Below are 18,714 nucleotides of genomic sequence, written 5' to 3'. Positions count from 1 at the left end.
GTTTACACCACAATCCTGAGTTTTACCATAAACAGTTTAATTGACCGTTTGACCGTGTGTGATATTAAGATAACATGTAATGGTTGTTGTTTGCAGGATCAGTCACTAGGGGGCTGGGTGGTGAGGAAGAGGCAGTCTGGTACTCCTGATGTTGTCTTCAAAATTCCCAAGTCCTGCATCCTGCGTGCCGAAGATACAGTGACGGTAAAAATACAGATACGTACACACATTTACAAAGTTCTTAATTAACCATGACCTAAAGAAGGGCGTTATACATCTTTGATTCTCTTCACCCCCACCAGTCTCCAACAACGCCCTCATAGAAAGGTGTTGCTCCAAATTGTGAAAAAAAATAATAATAATAAGCACAGTAACCATTATTTGCAAATGAAAATCTTTGACATGAATGCATTGGTATTAATTTATTTATAGTTTTTTGCATGACTAGGCTTTAATATAGGTTTGTCACTTGCTTAAATGTTAGGAGTACGTATAAAATAAAACATTTAAGGCTTTAAATTAACGCTTTGATTAGTATAGGGTTTACTTTGTCCCACAAAATTACACAATATATGAAGGAATCAGACATTACATTCTTCAGCTGTTTTTCTGCTAATTAAACAATAGACCTTAAAAAGAGATACGCCAACAACAAAATATTTTAAATATTTCCATAAACACTAAAACAGGCCTTCGGGTCCTTAAAAAGTCTGGGTAGGGGCACCGAGTGGTCCAGCGGTCTAAAGCACGATGAGCAGGAGGTCGCAGGTTCAAACCCCAGGTCATGCAGCTTTGCCATCAAGCTGCCGGCGCCAGAGGGAGCAAAAATTGACCCTGCTCCCTCGGGTGGGTAGATGGCGCTCTCTCCCCACATCACTCCTAGGGTGATGTCCGCAGCACAGGGGGTCTGTGAGCTGATGTATCGGAGCCGAGCTGCTGCGCTTTCCTCAGAGCGCGCTGGCTGCTCGGTAATGCTGCATCAGCAGCAGCTCGAAAAGAAGCGCTGGCTGGCTTCACATGTATCGGAGGAGGCATGTGTTAGTCTTCACCCTCCTGGTGTGTTGGGGCATCACTAGTGATAGGGGGAGTCCTAATAAGTGGGTTGTGTAATTGGCCGTGTAAATTGGGGAGAAAATGGGAAAAATTAGGGGAAAAAAAAAAGTCTGGGTAAATTAAAATCCGGGTAATTAAATTGTCTTAACTTTACTGTAAATTTGCTGTAGGTGTTATATTTTCAGACTGTGCGTTTAATGCCGGTGGGAAAGCACATGTGGTGAGTTAGCTAATGTTACCAGAAAGAAAACTAAGGTTAACGGGTAGCTAGCTAACGTTCGCGGTAAGCTAGCTAACATACTAATGTTAGCAGCGAGTTATCTAGCTACATTACTGGAGAGAGAACTAAGGTTAGCGGAGAGATAGCTAACATACTAGCATTAGTGGCGAGTTAGCTACGTTAAGTTTCGATTTCCAATACAACAAAATATTTTCTACCAAAGAAAATATGACTACATTTTTGGGTCTTAAATTATGTTTATAGTGGTCTAAAAAAGGTCTTAAAAAGCATTAAACTTGACTTTTTAAATGGTGCAAAAAGCCTGTATATATTGACCTAAAACACTCAATACTTTAAGTAATCAACGACACAAGTTTAATATCAATTTGCAATATTTTATTATTGAAGCCATTAAAGGCATTACAGTATTTAAGTAGCTGTTTATCAGTCACAGTTGTCTTGGTTCTCCACTTAACAAATTAATTCAGTTCGGTGTGCATTAATATTATCCTTTACTTTAAGCTACCGTATGAAAATATTTAAAAGGGTTAAAAATACTGTGATATACATTTTGGTCGTACGGCCCAGCTCTACTTTAAGATATAAACAGCTCTCTATTAAACATTTACCTATGATGTATCTGTTCAGATTTGGTCTGCAGGAGCTGGAGTGGAACCCAATCCTCCCACTGATCTGGTACTGAGTGGGCTGAAGACGTGGGGAGCGGTCAGTGATGTCCTGGTTTCACTGTTCAACGCACACAATGAGGTAAAAAGAGATTCATTATGGGATTGAATACAACGGGGCAACGTCCAAATCTATATTTGGGTTAGGCTAATGATTCTCTAATGATTCTGCTGCTCTGATTAGTTTGTTGTTTCCTTTCTTGAATGTGTCTGATTCATCCAGGACCAGAACTGGAACACACTGTGTTGGATATTTTAATATTTCATCCAAGGCTTTGTTTGTTTTAATAGTTGATGGAATTAGGGCTTGGTAAAAAAAAAAAGGTTGCTGACCATACAATACTTTGAATTCGATGCCAATGCCCAAAAAATACCTTTTGTCTAAATTGTAAGTAAAAAATACAAAATGCATACAAAAAACAGAGTCGCTGTGCTTTTTATAACCAGATCGCAGACTTAATCGTGATTTAATCGAATCATAAGGTGTCTAGAGTGCCCATTTCTAGCTGTGCTCTCAAGTGTGTTTGGCGTATGTGTGGTTTAGGAGGCCGCGGAGCGAAGCGTGGTGTGTGTGCAGAGCCGAGCTGAGGGAAACTCTGATGTAGAAGTTGATGAAGAGAGCGGCGTGGGCTCGGAGATTCACCTCCGTCGACAGGTACTGTACGTTAGTGTGCATTCCAGGCTTGCTAGGTTCAACATCTCACTTTGGACACCTCAGCACCTCCTGAAGCTCTTAAACCAGAGCTAAAACCCATTTCTGTCAGAAAAAAATGAAGATTTTTTTTTTTTTTTTACATAGTTTATAAAACTAGTGTTGGTTGCTGGCAGCCAAGACGTTAAGAACGATAACCCTTCTGGTGTGTTGACCAGCAAACCAGAATTCAGAACACAACTGTTTATCGTTAACTGGTGCTCATGATTTCTTCACCAGGAATGCAACAGAACAGAACAGTACAAAGAGTAAATTCTAAGGTACTGTATTTTTCGCACTATAAGGCACACCAGATTATAAAGCGCACTATCAGTAAATGTCTATTTTCCTATACAAGGCGCACCAGATTATAAGGCGCACTATCAGTAAATGTCTATTTTCCTATACAAGGCACACCAGATTATAAGGCGCACTATCAGTAAATGTCTATTTTCCTATACAAGGTGCACCAGATTATAAGGCATAATTTTTAAAGTCAAACAAATGCTGGATGTTAATGTACCCAGATTATTCTCCTGTTGTTTTGGGTGAGTAAATCGCATCCTTTTATCTACACTAAGCCTAGATTTTCAGACTTTCACTAAGGCTAGCCCAACAGCTAACACTAGGGAACCCTGAGTGCTTCCCACACATAGCTTTTTTTTTAACAAGGTAAACGGGAAGGGTACAGTCCAATAATACTCACCTCTGAACAGCGAAAGAGCTAATTAGCGCTTAGTACGGTTAGTGGGTGATGCTAATGCTGCTCCAGCAGGGCTAGCTGGGGTTAGGAGCAGGCTACAGGCCAATAATACTCTCCTATAAATGCTGAAAGAGCTAGCGTTTAGCGAAGTTAGCAGCTAATGCTAATGCTGCTCCAGTTTTGAGTCTTTGCTGGAGAACTAAACTGTAACTCCTCTATAATGCTGTACTTCAGCCGAGTGGCTTTACTGCTCCTTACAACCTGATTGGTACAATTCGTACATAAGGCACACTGGATAGTGAGACAAAATTACGGTACCTAAATTAGTGTCCATCTATATAAAATCAGCTAATATCTTTTTTGTATTTCTTTTCTTATTTAAAAAAAAAAGCCCAAAAGAAGGAAAAAGAAATGCTGCTCTCTCTCCTGATCTGCTGAGTGACCAGCAGGAGCAGTAGGTGAGAAGACCGCCACAGCTGCCACCTGCTTCTGTGCTCTGCATGGATGCTTGGCTTTGCTCGCTTTCTAGCCTGCTGCCTGAAGTTTGTTTAAATTGGATATTGAATGTCCCGTCCATCTGCTCCCACCGTCAGACCCCGCTCCATCTCCCAGTGTTCAAACGTGCTCACAAAATAACACCTTAACACCTATATAGGTGTGGGTGTTCCCAAGCCTTTCCCTGAGGAGACACTTCATGATCAATTTACATACTGCAAGGGGTGTGCCAAGATGCGGATTCGCGGACGCACGTAGACACAACAATACGTTGAGATTCAGTAATTCGGTTGCCAGGTCTGTATGTATTAAAGATTTTAGAGAAGTAAATATGCGGTTGTATAAGGAACACACAATCTACCTTTTATTAAAAGTATTAGTGTTTACATGAAGAATTAACCCAATAACAGTGTATGTAATGTAAATATACACACAGCTGGGATTCTCACATACTTCTATGCAACGTCAGTGTCAGAAAAGACTTTAAAAAAGGCTTTAAATGTTACATTTTAAAAAGATCGGATTCATTTCTTTTTTTGTAACTGCCATCACAGTTAAAGTAAATGCAGCTGAGATATGAATTTACTAAATATAAGACATGTCTTATTTAACTCCTCTCAATTAACGTACTGCTAGGGGAGAAATAATTTACCAAAAGATGTGTGCCGAATTCTGACTCCCGGCAGAATTTCGCATCTCGGCACACCTCTTTTGGTAAATTATTTCTCGCGCTTTTCCTCCAAGCTTCCACTCAGCTCGGAAAGTCACTTTAAATGCACAATTTACTCTGAAATTTTGAAAGCTGCAAATACTTAATTGTCCTGATAAGTCCTGCATTAATCTACACACTTACCTCTCCTGAAAACAGTTTATTTGGGTGAGTAAAGCACTGAAGCTCGTTAGCCTGTAAACAAATACAAATATTATATTAGACGGACCATTGTATAAAAGCTGCAGTGTTCAAAGCATGTGAAAAAAAGTAGTGGTTTATAGCCCAGTAATTATGCGAACTACCCGAGCAGGGTGTAGGAAGATTATAGAATTAAAAAAAAAAATAGAATTCATTTACTATTAACTTGTCATGTACGTGGCTCCAGCATTCCTCCTCCTCATCTGCTCATGCGGTGGTGATGTGCTGCTGTGCTCTGTGAGATCCTTGAAGGCTTTAATGTAAAATGATCCTATCCCATTCCATCCCGTTGGCATCCAGCTTAATGCTTTGCTTTACTGCCAAAGCTTTGGTTGGCTTACTGCCCCACATTAGGGGGTAGCAACTGTACTTATGTGTACAATAATGTAGACCATGTAAGAGAGTAATGAAGCAGTAACTTTAGTAAGTAAAGTTGTTTCAATTAAAATATTGATATTTGACGCCACATATCGATATGATTTATCGCAATATCAATATTTTGTCCTACCCCCAGTCAAAATGTAAATCTTAATTGGACAGCGACAGTATTAGAATGATGTGTATGTGTGAGTTAAACAATGTGTCATGTTTTTACAGGAACATATGGGGAACCAGGAGGCCAGCTGTAGCGTCATGTGACACTTGCCCATCTAAGATGACCAGTATGGTGGGGGTGTGAGATTCAAAATTAAAATATGGACGTATCTACACAATTCATAGAATGGAAGACTTTCTTCTACTTAGGCTTCCACGTGGAGGACATCTGATACTGGATCAGACAGTTTTGCACAATAAATTTCTTTATTTGAAATGAAAAGGACAAGACTGGGCCTCGATACGCTGCTGAGACCCATCCCACCCAGCAGCCTCTTGTACATTGTCAACGTTTATGGTGTCTAATGGGTGGATTAAGCCTAGTTGTAAAGTACATTTTCATTTTTAGTGTAAAATCTCCGTTCACATGCTGTATATTGCAAGACTAGGCTTAATCTCTGTCTGGGGAAGCTCCTATTATGCTATTGACGTCTCGGACTTTATTGCAGTGCCAGTGCTGATTCTAGGCCTAGGTTTAAATTAGCCACATGATCTCTGATCTTGAAGTTGTGCCCTTTCAATACCACACTACGTCTACCTTGTTATGCCACAGTATCCCTATATTTGCACTTATTAAGGCTACAGCTAATGCTATTACTTTGTATAAGGTGGTAAAGCTCTTATTTAGGAAAAGCCCAGCATTGCTGCTGAAAACTAATCTAGAGGCAAGATTCTAATGGTGCCTTTAATAAATAGCAAAAGTAGCTGTGTTGGTTGGTAAATTTCAGTAAACCCTAGAATAATAATATGACCAATCCATAAGTTAAAGGAGAACTTTGGTGTAAAATTGACTTTTGATAATGGAGTACTAACCTTTGTTGATTATCCCACCTCCACTCTCTCCAGCATCTTTCCATGATCCAGTAATTTTTTTTACAGATTGTCCAAACTTGCTTTAGAATAGATAATATGGGGCATATTTTGCTCCTGCCGATAAATCACCAAGTGGCTCCTCACCTCATTGGTAAACTCCGGAGTGCTCTAACATTTAAAACGAGGCTATAATAACTTTAAAAGTGCAGAAGAAGCTTATTAAAAAACACTGTTTAGAACCCGTAGTGCCAGCTAATCTTCGGGCGCCGCCATCTTAAGGTAAAGGTAAAAGTGGTAAAATTTCAAAAAGCTTCTTCTGCACTTTTTAAGTTCTTATTCCTTGTATTAAATGTTAGGGCTCTCCGGATTCTACCAGTGAAGTGTGGAGCTACTTTGAACCTGGATAACGGTGGAAAAAGCTATTCATCTGCAGGGGAAAAATATGCCCCATATTATCCATTCTAAAGGGTGTTTGGACAAACTGTAAAAAAATAACTGGATCTCAGAAAGCTGCTGGAGAAAGGAGGTGGGATATTCAACAAAGTTTAGTCCTCTTTCACACCAGAGTTTCACACCAGAGTTCTCCTTTAAGGGAGCTCTGTCCATTTCTACATTACTTGAATTGGTCCCTGATGTGCCTTGTTTAGTCTTTTTTCGTTTTCCATTTGTCTGCTAATTTTACGACTCCAGTGAAGAGAACACTTTAAAACATTGTCAGAAGCTTATTTATTGGTTTTGTTCCATTTTTTGGTTGTACTTTTTTTTTTTTTTTTTTTTTTTTTTTTACAACAAGCCACTTGTCCAACACTCTTAACTGATTTCTCTGATTATCTCGATATCTCAACATCTTTTGCCCTTAAAGTGTGACACTCAATCCCGTTATTGCTTATTTATTGCATTAATGTTGCTGACATGTGTACTTTTTATATTTGTAAACTTAATAAAGATTGCAATGAAGTGGATGTTTGGTTTTCTGCTGATTATCTACAGCTGTTCTAAAAGAAGATTATTAAAGCACATATATAAATAACAATGCAGTTCCAGTACAGTCATGGAAAGGAACAGTTCAGCGTTTAAACATGGAAATATTCCTCCTCCGTTTGATTTGTGCTGCGGTCCATTTTTTAAATTTTTTTTTTACTCCTTGAGGAATGTCCAGTTTTATTCCAGTTCAAAACAAGGCCTTATATCCACTCTTGTTCATTATTGGGTAATTGTTGACCTTTTACAATGCATATTTTACTGTGTGCCATAAGGATCCTGGCCAATCACAGCTCCAGATGAGTTTCTGAGAGTGTCTTGATAAACAAGATATTCATGTAATCCATCAAAAGTCGATAATTTTGGTCAAAACAATTAACAGCGTTAACCGGGGTTGGCTGGCTCACTGATGTGTTTTTAAAAGTTGATTGTACAATCAGGTCTAAGCCACGGTCACGGTCTAATCTCAGTGCTGGTATCTTGTCCTCGCAGGTGTCCTTCCACAGCAACTACACCACAGTCTCCTTGCCTTTGTCCTTGAATAAGAAGTGCAGTGCCAGGTTTTGTTGGCGCTGGGGGGTCTGTGCAGGTCTGGGTGTCTGCAGCCTCACTCTGGGGTTGGTTTCTCTCCAGCTCTTGAACAGGTGAACATGGTAACGCAGGGACACCTGTGGCGACAGACGCATGTGTTTAAAGGAAAATTGTGCTTCTGGACTGACCTTAAGTAGTAAAAATAAATACAAGATCTGTATACATCTGAAAGAAGAGTATATGAATTTGCTTTTGGGTGGACCTGTTTTAGTGGTTGTTAATTAATCATGGTCTGATGAGCAGTGTTGGGAGTAACGGCGTTAAAACTACTACTTTTTTCAGTAACGAGTAATCTAACTAATTACTCTGACTGTAACTATAACGCCGTTACCATTTCCGACACCCCGTTACTGCACGTTACTTTAGCCGCTCTATTAACTTTTTTTTTGTTTTAACTTTACTTTGCCCTGGTTAACCCCTCCTCTTTCCGGTGAACTTGAGCTTCTGGTCGCTGTGCCTGTGGTTTGGCGTGGTGAAGTGAGGTACAATTGTGACGATTTGCGTGCTCTAATTAATTCAGTGATTGCCGTGGACAGCCCAAGTTCCGAATTAAGGACGTTAAGCTCTTTTTAGCTGCTCCGGTTTTTGTGGTGCTGCTGCTTTCTCTTTTAGAGCTTAGATTCTCTGCCCGAATCCCACCTGACCCGAGGACCGACCCGAAATCGGGCTCCTATTTTTATTTTATATAAAGCTCTGGTGTGATAATCACAATGTTGCTAAGAAACCAATTATTATTGTTCACTAAAGCAAACGAAATAGCGAAAACTGAAAGTGAAAAAACATTTGTGTTAACTGAATCTAATAAAAACGGTAATTAAAAGGAAAAAACATAACTATCTCGAACTGTATTTTGTGTTTATAAAACTAACTAAAACGAACTGAAATTACTGATAGAATATCCTCATTTTTGTGTTTAATTTATTTATAAGCGCTGTTGTACAGCGGAGTTGTACAGCGGCGGTGTTGTGCCGAGCGCGCGGCACTCGTGGTCCTTTAGTTCTTGTGTAAAGCGCTCGCGCTAGCAAGCCCGCCCAAAAACTTTCTGAACAGAAAAAATAAAAACTAAATAAAATTAAACTATAATAAAAATAAAAAATGTAATCACGTAGCTCTGGGCGCACGTGAACGCCTCCGCGTTTGACTTGCAGCACTGTGTGTAGCTGTTCTTAAAAATCATTTAAATTAAATAATAGTTCTATGCTTCTATGTTACAGTGTTAATTAACATAATTCTGATTATATTTCGCTCATTCAATTAGCCCGAAAACAGACAGTTTATGGGGCGGTTCGGGTCGGGCTCATAATGACAGTTTATGGTTCGGGTTTGGTAGGGCTTGGGCAGAACGTGCACGGGCTCTGGCTGGGTCGGGTCGTTTTTTTGGGCCCGATCTAAGCTCTATTCTCTTTTGGTGAAGCTGTTATATTAATACCATTTTAACGGTCATTAGATTGTTGTTTTTGTCTATTGTTTTGTTTTATATATACATATTTCTTTTGAGTGTGGCTTGGTTTGTTTAATTTCATCCCCAGACGCGTTTTTCCGCTTTTTTCAGTATTACAAGTTTTAGTAATTTTCTTTGGTTGTGTGCAGAATTTCGTTTTATTTTTTTGAAATTCGTTAGATTATATTTTTGACAACATTTTGGGTTTATTTTCGTTTGTTATTTTTCTAATAATAATAGTAAATGCATAATAGATTTCCTTTTTTTTTGACGAATTTTGAATTTTGAATAATAAAAAGTAACGCGAAAGTTACTTTTACTGGTAACTAATTACTTTTATATTGGAGTAACTCCGTTAGTAACTCAGTTACTTTTTTGGAGAAGTAACCAGTAACTATAACTAATTACTTTTTCAAAGTAAGGTGCCCAACACTGCTGATGAGACAAAGTTATTTGGAGTATTAATGGTGAGACCTACAGTATTTAAAAAAAAAAAAAAGAAAGCTGTACCAACTGTTAAGCATGGTGGTGGTTGCATTGTGTTTTTTAGTTATTACCATATTTTTCACACTGTAAGCTGCACTTAAAATCTTTTCATTTTCCCATAAATCGTCAGTGCACCTTATAATCCAGTGTATGAAATTTATACCTTATGTATGAAATTTACCAGTCAGGTTGTAAGTAGCAAAAAAAAGCTACTCCTCAGAAGAACATCGTTATACAGGAGTTTCAGTGTAGTTCTCCAACACAGAGTATTAGCATTAGCCGCTAACCACGCTAAGTGCTACCCTTTTGCCTCTCATGATCGTGCTGTAGCCTGCTGCTCACTTCGGTTAACACTGCTGGAGCAGCATTAGCATTATCCACTAACCACGGTAAGTGTAAGCTCTGTTGTTCAAAGGTGAGTATATCAGACTGTATCCTGTGTGTTTACTGTGTTTAAAACAAGCTACATGTGACACACTGCTAAGTAAAATCTTACTAAAACACTGGTTATTTGCTAATGCTGCTAAACCCAGCCTTAGTGGAAATCTGGGATACTGTAAATAACTAAGCACTTTACTTACCCAAATGAACAGTTTTTAGGAGATAAATCTGTGTAGATTAACATCCAGTGCTTATTTGACTTTAAAGGATTTTTTTAAAAATATTTCAGTTTTGTTTACTTAGCTTTACTTAACATAGTTAGCTATCCCCCTCCACCACCTAGCCCTGAGACCTGCTGAATATAAAGGAAAACATGGCGACATCCCTGTTCCTTACTGGTGTTGCATAAAAATAGCCCAGAAAATACATGTTTATTGATAGTGCCCCTTATAATGCGAAAAATACAGTAATAGTGTGGATTCCGGTCTGCATGCTGGTGTTTTAGGTCTCATGTCTCTGAGTAATTTTCACACACTATACATATAATAATGAACAGCAAGGCATGCCATCAGTAGTAGTGTTGCCAACTCCTCAGTAATTAAAGTAGCTATTGGCTGTCCTAAAAGTCTAGAAGTCGCTAAATGACCTCATCGCATAATTTGCATAATACATGTTTTTGGATTAAGGTTGTGGGAGAGAACAAAACACTCTAAATATGTTAGAAATGTTACAAATGAACTTTAACAAATGAACAACTTCTGTTGCTTTTTAAATAGGCAGTCACTTTTTTTTACAATAACTTAATTTTTACGTGAATTACATACATGAGTTTTTTTGCCATGTTGTTAAATGTTATTATAAGAGCAGCAGTTAGCTGGAACTGTTATTCTACGTTTTTTTGTGTTTTTTTTTTCTTTGTTTGTTAGTTTTATTTTTTATTTTATTTTATTTTTAAACCTATTATAGACAAATAGTTTAATGGTTCAATAGATATTTAGGGCGTCTGAAAAGTCGCTAAATATAGCGACAAAGTCGCAGAGTTGGCAACACTGATCAGTACTTGTTGTCAACTTGTTCTAAACTAAGCAAGTAAACCACCACAGAAATCTTAAAAAAAAAAGTGCCATTTTGTTGTTTTTGTCATTTTGTCTTTCATAATATAAACAGTAACAGTCAAAAGTTTGAACAAACTAAGATTTTTCATTATTTTAAAATGTCCTGCATTGTAGATTAATACTAAAGTCATCTAAACTATAAAGAAAAATATATAATTAACAAGGCCCAATTCCATCCCAAGGCCCGCATGCACACAAAGAGGGGTGTAGTAGGGGTGTCCCGTTTCTCGTTAGGCTGGAGGGATAGGGCTTGTTAGCCCTTCATACAGAGATTGTTCAGACTTTTGACTACTGCTGTGTAAATATATATATAGTGATTGAATACAATTTGCAAAAGATGGACATTTTTAATCAAATCTATGCAGTAAACTTACAACAGTCCAGAAGAGGTAGATGGTAAAGAGGGCCAGTGTGAGCATGAGCAGTCCGAACGCCTCCATGCCGTTACTGTAGTAGAGGTCCAGAGCTCCCTGTACACAGAGCCAGCCGGACAGACTGGCCAGAGGTGTTATGAACAGGAAGCAGATTACATCCCCGCACAGCGTCCGCCTCTGCATGGATGGAGTGGCCAGCCACTAAAACAGCAGAAACAGACACAATCAGAACAACTCTTATTTTACATTATACCAGTGCATCTGAAAAATTAGAGAATCATTGAAAAGGTTCTTTACTGTAGTAATACAATTAGAAATGTGAAATTAAAGATTCTTGTCCTGCTGCATGACCCACTGGCTTGATCAAAAATGATAAACCGGGGCAGCAAGGCAGTCTAAAACCATAATACTGCCACCCCCATGCTTAACAGTTAAGACTAATTTCTTATGTTGGCTCGACTACAGTGTTTTCTCTAAAAATACAATGCTTTCAGTTAAAACCTAACACCTCTATTTTGAATTAATCCGTCCACAGAACATTCTTCGAGTAGGCTTCTGGCTTACTTATGTGGTTCTTAAGATAACTGACATCAGTGTTCTATTTGGATAGTAGATAGTAGCCAGCACCATCACGAGCTTTGGCTAGGAGGACCAACCTTACTCTGCTTTATTTAGATGCTGATTACAGTTTATCACAGGAGATTAAAGGGCAACATAACATGATTATACATTCCATGTATATGTTGGAACTATAGAACTAATGCGCAATAATAAATAATTTTTTGGAAAAATAAAGCTAAAAAAAATCTTCACTTAATTTATTAATATGCATCTATTTCTACACAGCATTCTAACACATTCCAAAAAAAGTTTGGATTTGGAAAAAAGTTTGGATTTGGATCTTGTTTTCAGACTAGAGGTGCCCAACAGGGTAATAGCGCCTCTTTTTACTTGTACAGTTTCTCCGCAATAAACTTATCCTTTTACTCTAGTATTGTTATCATTTGTATGTATCATCATTTTATTCCAACAACTCCTTATTGGTGTAGAATATTTTTGTTAGTGAGTGCATCTTGTGTTCACACATTCTAAAGTCAAAGTAACTGTAAGAATTACTTCTTTGCCTTTGTCATAACGCCCCTTTTCTAAACCGGGCTTGTGTTATAACCCCCTCTTGCCTCATTATACCATCTCACACAGTAGATACAGCTCATATTTACCCTGTAGAAGCACTACAGAGTAGCTTAGAGCCAGTCCTTGGACCACTGTAAAGCATGCATCACTAGGAGGAGTGATGTCGTTGGATTTTTATGTCTGGGCCCAAGTAGACGGGCCGTAATCGTCAGCTTACTGTGTGCCAGTCCACACGGGCGAGATAAAGAACATTAAGGAAGCAGAAAGCCCCGGCCAGGCCTCGCTGGACTACACGCGCCATCTAATCTCATTACATGCTAAGTGGCTTTAGTGGTTAAAAGCAGCCGAGCTGCTGCAGCCCCTGCAATGTGAACTCTGCCTGCGGCTTGGCCTGGGACACAAGGACGTGAGCTCAGAGCACCGCTGTTCACAAGTTCAAAATTACTTTTTTAATAAAAAAAATATTATAATAAATGTATGAAATTGCAACATTCATCTGCTTTCATAATTATTATTCAGTAACTCATGATTACTAGATTTCACTAATGATATATCAGTAATATACTAATGTTGTTACATAAATCTGTTCTAATGGTATTAATATTAAAAATAAAGCTCTAAATATAACATTAATATTCAGGATGTTCTTAGAATGTTAATATTCATAATGACTTTATAAATACAATTATTTTGAATAACATTAATATTCAGAACAAAGTTATAAAAACATTCAAACATTGTCCAAGTTCTAACCACACTTACAGTACCAGTTAAAAGTTTGTACATGCCCTAAATTCATTGTTTTTTTATAATTTTGATTACATCATTTTAATACTAAACTAAAACATATGAAATTATTCAGTTAACAAAAAAGTGGTAAAGAAAACAGAATATGTTTTATATTTTACATTCTTCAAAGCAGCACCACTTGTTTAGATAGAGATAGCTTTGTACAACTTGGCTGGATTTTTTTCAGCCAGATTTATGAGGTAGAGTCACCTGGAATGGTTTCAGTTAACAGCTGTGCTGAACTTGTCAAGAGTTAATTACTTGAATTTCTTGCCTCTTTTAATGTGTTTGAGAGCATCAGTTGTAAAGTTGTGAAGAGGTAGAGTTACAGGTATACAGTGAATAGCTCTATTTGATTTAATATTCTAACCCACATTATGGCAAGAACCACTCAACTAAGTAAAGAAAAAAAATCAATAACTATCCCTAAGTATCCTTTAATGCAGTTGCGGAGACTGTCAAAAACATGATGACGATGAAACTGGCACTCATCAGGACCACCCCAGAAAAGGAAGATCAAGAGTTTAATTTGTTTCACAGGATAAGTTGATCAGAGTTAAGAGCACCCAAAAGCTTCACAGTGTATTTTAGTTTGTTTAACACTTTTAAGTTACTACTTGATTCCTTATGTGTTCCCTCATAGTTTGGATGACCTTAGTATTCATTTATAATGTAGGAAAAAGTAAAAACATTGAATGAGTATTTCAGTGTTTAGTGGTGAGTGCTGTGTTTACCTCAGTGAAAGGCTTTGGCAGGCGCTCCAATGCGAACTCGAAGTGGCAGAGTTCACAGTGGCTGGTGCCGGAGGCAGTGAGCCAGTGCTCCAGACACACCCGGTGCACCATGGCCAGTGTCCCTGCACACTCACACGGGGATAACAGGTCCCCTGCACTGAGGCCCTCGTGACAAATCCGGCAGAAGGGCTCCTCTCCATTCAGACTGAGGGAGACAGATTGTGTTAATGAGCAGAGATTAGCTGAGCATGAGTAAAGAGCTGCTAGCTGTCTAGTGGTCTAGTGTTGCACAATACTAAAAAAAAACTGATACTGCAAAACATACACACACACACACACACACACACACACACACATATATATATATATATATATATATATATATATATATATATATATATATATATATATATATATATATATATTTACCATGTTAAAACAAGCTACTAGAATTCTAAGCTTACTGTAATTAATTGGAAGCACATTATTCACGTAACACTGTGCTGTCAAAGTGTCTGAACATTTGATTTGTTGGTCATTTATCACTGAAGATGACCCAGTGCCATTCTTCACCAAAGTCTACAAACATGGCTACCCACCAAGTTTCAGTTCTGTTGGTTAATTCCTTCAGGAAGCAACATTATTTTGATGATGTACTACATGAGTACTAAATTCCCATTTTGTCCCCATAGTTAAAGCTTTAGTTAAAGCAATTTTGCACATACAGTGGTGTGAAAAAAGTAATTGGCCCCTTAGAGATTTATTTTGGTTTCTGCTTTTTTGTCATACTTAAATTTTTCAGATTATCAAACAAACTTTTAATATCAGACAAAGATAACCTGACTAAATACAACACGCCGTTTTTAAAATATGATTTCATTTATTAAGGAAAAAAAATCAATTCAAACAAATCTGGCCCTGCATGGAAAAGTACTTGCAACCCTTTGAATTAGCTGTGATTAACTGCAGATTTTGAAAAGCTGAATTTGGCGCCGAGTGGCCCAGTGGGCTCAGCGCTGCCGCTATGATCGGGAGGTCGGTGGTTCGTATCCCGGTCATGCAACCGAGTGCTGCACTTTCCTCCGAAAGTGAGCAATGCTGCATCAGCAGCAGTTTAAAAAAGAAGTGGTGTCTGACTTCACGTGTTGGAGGAGGCATGTGCTAGTTTTCACTCTCCTCGTGTTGTAGCTTCACCAGTGATAGGGGACATACAGCTGACCTGCTGGCACAGTGGATAACACCACTACCTGCCAGTGAGCTAAACACCACTACCTGCCAGTGAGCTAACCACCACATCGTGTGGGAGAGTGCGGTTCAATTCCTGGTCTGGGTGACTGAATGCTGAACTACACCAATAAGAGTCTATGGGCTAGACTTCTAACACCACATTGGCCCACCTCTGTAATGTGCTTTCTTAATCAGCCTTTTTTTTTATCCTACACATCTACACCCTGGGACTCTTTTGCCTTTTTACTGTATATACTGTTCATTTGCATCCCTGGACACTTGGCACTTTACTGTACACTCTGTACCTTTTCACTCCTGGACACTTTACTGTACATCCTGTACTTTTGCACTCCTGGACACTACACTACGCACCTTACTTAAATACAATACTTGCACAGGTTTATGTTTAATATTGTCATATCTGCTGAAACCTTCTATACTTAAATTATTATTTTACTGCACTACCTCATATCTATGACTGATTACTTTCACACTTTGTATAGTTTTTTTGTATTTATATATTTATGTATATATTTTTAAGTCTCAGTTTATAATTTTATAGCTTAGAGTCTTATATTCCTCACTGTGCTCTTTTATTTTATTTTATAATACTTATTGTTTGTTTCTACTGTGTACTGTTTGTTTCGACTGTGTTGTGTAACTGCTACTGGCTGCTAAATTTCCTTCGGGATCAATAAAGTATCTATCTATCTATCTATCTATCTATCTATCTATCTATCTATCTATCTATCTATCTATCTATCTATCTATCTATCTATCTATCTATCTATCTATCTATCTATCTATCTAATAGGAATAATCTTGTTGGATAAAAGTGCCAATTGACCTAGCTAAATTGGGAGTTAAAAAAGCAAAGCTGAGTTTTTTTTTCACTGACCTATAGAATGAAGAAATCACTTAAATAGAACCAGACTTGGTGAGAAGATCTCAAAAACCAACATATTATGCGCAGATCTGAATTTTCCCAGGAGATGCTGATCTATTAGAGATTACTGAACAACTGTAAGGTTTTATCACTGACCTATTATTTTTAGTATGTTCCGAAACCTTATAAACAGTGCAAAGTGACCCACCTGCTGCAGCTGGTTGCCGAGACCATGGATGATGGTGCAGTAGCTGGAGAGCAGATGACCTCCTGCAACAGGACCGTGGGAGCCTCCTCGGCTTCATGCTGTGTTTCTGTTTTCTCCAGCCCTGCTGGACCTCCATCAGGCCCTATTGACCGTTCCTCACCCTGCATGGCCTCTACACACCCTGCCCCTCATACCTCACACCTTCACTGAGGGAGAAAGTGAAAGATCCTCAGTCAGTTTTAGCAGGGCTTCTTCTGGCAAGAGTTCACACTCATCTACAAGGATTGAAATTGGAACCCAAATAAATGGACAATACCCAGAGCCAGACTGCCGTGTATGTTCTTATTATGCATGCTGTGCAGGGCCCCACAAATTACTGAGGGCCCGTGTCTATACCTTTCTTCGAGTACGGGAGCTTTAGTGTCCCACATCCATCAGAAGATGAAGCAAAACTTCAATGAAATCCTTCAGGACACGAAAAGCTGTTGGGTAAACCTGTAATTGTTCTACTCTAGCTTGGATTGGTAACAAATAATAGTCTAGGATCACATCATAGCTATGCAACAATATTTAGAGAAGCCCAGAAGTTCCATAACCTTAAAAACTGTGTAGCACCACAGTAAACATGCTCAAATCAAACTCTGAAGCAGAAAAGTGAAGTGAACATATGTATAATGATACTTTTATTTTGTCTAGAACTCAAATAAACTCCCCCAAATGCACTTGAATGTTTCTTGCTATTCCATTCCACCTTTAAAAAAGTGAATTGGTTACTTCCAAGTGCTAAATTTCAGGTCTACCTTAAATGTTGATGTTATGTTCAGACAATCACACTAATGCCAGGTTATTTAACATTTACAATGCACTAATTAAACAGTTAATCAGTTACAGGTGCCTGGACAAAACTGCTACACTTTTTTTAAGGTGTCACAAAGCTGCAAGCTGGAGAATAAATAGCTAAATATGTTGGTTTCATTTTCTTCAGTTCCACCTTAAGTCCTGCAGCTGTCATAGAATTAGTGTTTTCCAGTGGCTCAGGCTACAGTGGCCACTTAGTTTTGAACTGGTTTTGACCTGTTGGAGAAAACTTTGGGAGTGCCTATGCAGCATAAATAATGGAATATACAGCTCTGAAAAAATAAGAGACCACTTAATGGTGATGTTTTTCCTTTATTTTACCAAATTGAAAACCTCTGGAATATAATCATGAACAAGATGGATGATCCCAAGCCATCAAACCAAGCTGAACTGCTTGAATTTTTGGCAGTGTGCATTTCTGCTGCACTCTGCACTGGTTTAACTCTGTTTCTGCAAGTCCTGCTGGAAAATGAAATCTCAATAAAAGTTGTCAGCTGAGGGAAGCATGAACTGTGTTTTATCAAGTCCAAAGTCAGTGCAGTGTTTTCCCTGGAAATCTTACAGCACTTCATACTTCTCTCAGCTGACAACTTTAATGGAGATGTGGATTTCATTTTCCAGCAGGACTTGGGCACACTGCCCACACTGCCAAAAGTACCAATTGGTCTTACGTAATTTCCAAATTTTCTGAGATCCTGATCTCTGGGTTTTCCTTGGCTGTAACTTTTGTTCTTCTAATTGTTTGAGATGCATTAGAATGTGAGAATAAATAAAATGACAAATTAATATTCTTGCTGTAGTCATGGGGACCGCTGGTTTAGGCATCACCACTGTTAACAATTCACACTCAGTAAGTTTCTCAAGGGGGAAGGCTAAGTTTTTCTATTCCCCTATACGAAAACATTTAGCATCGCTTTTCCTGTCATACAATACTGATTGAGGAGTTATAAACTTAAATTGTCATTTAAATTACACTTACCAGCCTGCCATCCAGCTTTATCTGAGTACAGTAAAGAAAATTCTCAAAACTCCAGAGTGGCTCAGCTTCATTCATTCATTCATCCCAATCAGATGCAGATGCAGCTCCTCATATAAAATGCCAGCTGAAGTTTAGCAGCAACATACTTTCACAACTCTCCCAAACTCTATCAACTAACCAGTGTAAGACTCCCAGAGGACTGAGGAACAGTGTGACTGACTCCTGCTCTCTCCCGGCCTCTCTCTCGCTCTCGTTCTGCTCACTCTCCCCAGACACTTTTTCTGGCTGGTCCGATTAGCATTGAGCTGAAGGTCGCGGGTGAGAATAGCCGGGGATTAGCACGGGGGCAGACGAGCCGAATGGAA

At 38.5% G+C, this 18,714-nt stretch overlaps 2 protein-coding genes across 3 annotated transcripts in view; one reads left to right on the top strand and one right to left on the bottom strand.

Moving 5' to 3' along the window:
* lmnl3 (lamin L3) overlaps positions 1–7,127 on the top strand; it is a 16,962-nt gene extending 9,835 nt beyond the window's left edge. The window contains exons 8-12 of one of the 2 annotated variants that reach the window (XM_007258138.4): positions 97–204; positions 1,922–2,041; positions 2,504–2,614; positions 3,745–3,811; positions 5,356–7,127. In XM_007258138.4, the coding sequence (XP_007258200.3) occupies positions 97–204; positions 1,922–2,041; positions 2,504–2,614; positions 3,745–3,783 (378 nt within the window). In that variant the 3' untranslated portion in view covers positions 3,784–3,811; positions 5,356–7,127. The remainder of the gene's footprint in view (positions 1–96; positions 205–1,921; positions 2,042–2,503; positions 2,615–3,744; positions 3,812–5,355) is intronic. The other variant, XM_007258136.4, reaches the window with a different exon arrangement.
* On the bottom strand, positions 7,099–18,714 carry zgc:158785 (RING_CH-C4HC3_MARCH2_like domain-containing protein). Its single transcript, XM_022669515.2, has 5 exons — positions 18,350–18,714; positions 16,513–16,718; positions 14,192–14,396; positions 11,535–11,735; positions 7,099–7,814 (listed from the first exon to the last, which is right to left on the bottom strand). Exons 2-5 carry the CDS (start codon positions 16,677–16,679, stop codon positions 7,656–7,658), a joined length of 732 nt encoding a protein of 243 aa, XP_022525236.2. The 5' UTR covers positions 16,680–16,718; positions 18,350–18,714; the 3' UTR covers positions 7,099–7,655.

This window comes from Astyanax mexicanus, chromosome 16 (assembly GCF_023375975.1).
Source record: "Astyanax mexicanus isolate ESR-SI-001 chromosome 16, AstMex3_surface, whole genome shotgun sequence".
NCBI classification, from domain to species: Eukaryota; Metazoa; Chordata; class Actinopteri; order Characiformes; family Acestrorhamphidae; genus Astyanax; species Astyanax mexicanus.
This window is presented reverse-complemented; position numbering and strand designations above follow the sequence as displayed.

Bases quoted from the DNA above. Each gene is read 5' to 3' on its own strand.
- zgc:158785 (XM_022669515.2), bottom strand. From the start codon at position 16,679: ATGCAGGGTGAGGAACGGTCAATAGGGCCTGATGGAGGTCCAGCAGGG. The intron at 11,736-14,191 runs GTAAACACAGCA...CTGCTGTTTTAG, and splicing joins TGCCAAAGCCTTTCACTGAG to TGGCTGGCCACTCCATCCAT. The intron at 7,815-11,534 runs GTAAGTTTACTG...CTGTCGCCACAG, and splicing joins TCTACCTCTTCTGGACTGTT to GTGTCCCTGCGTTACCATGT.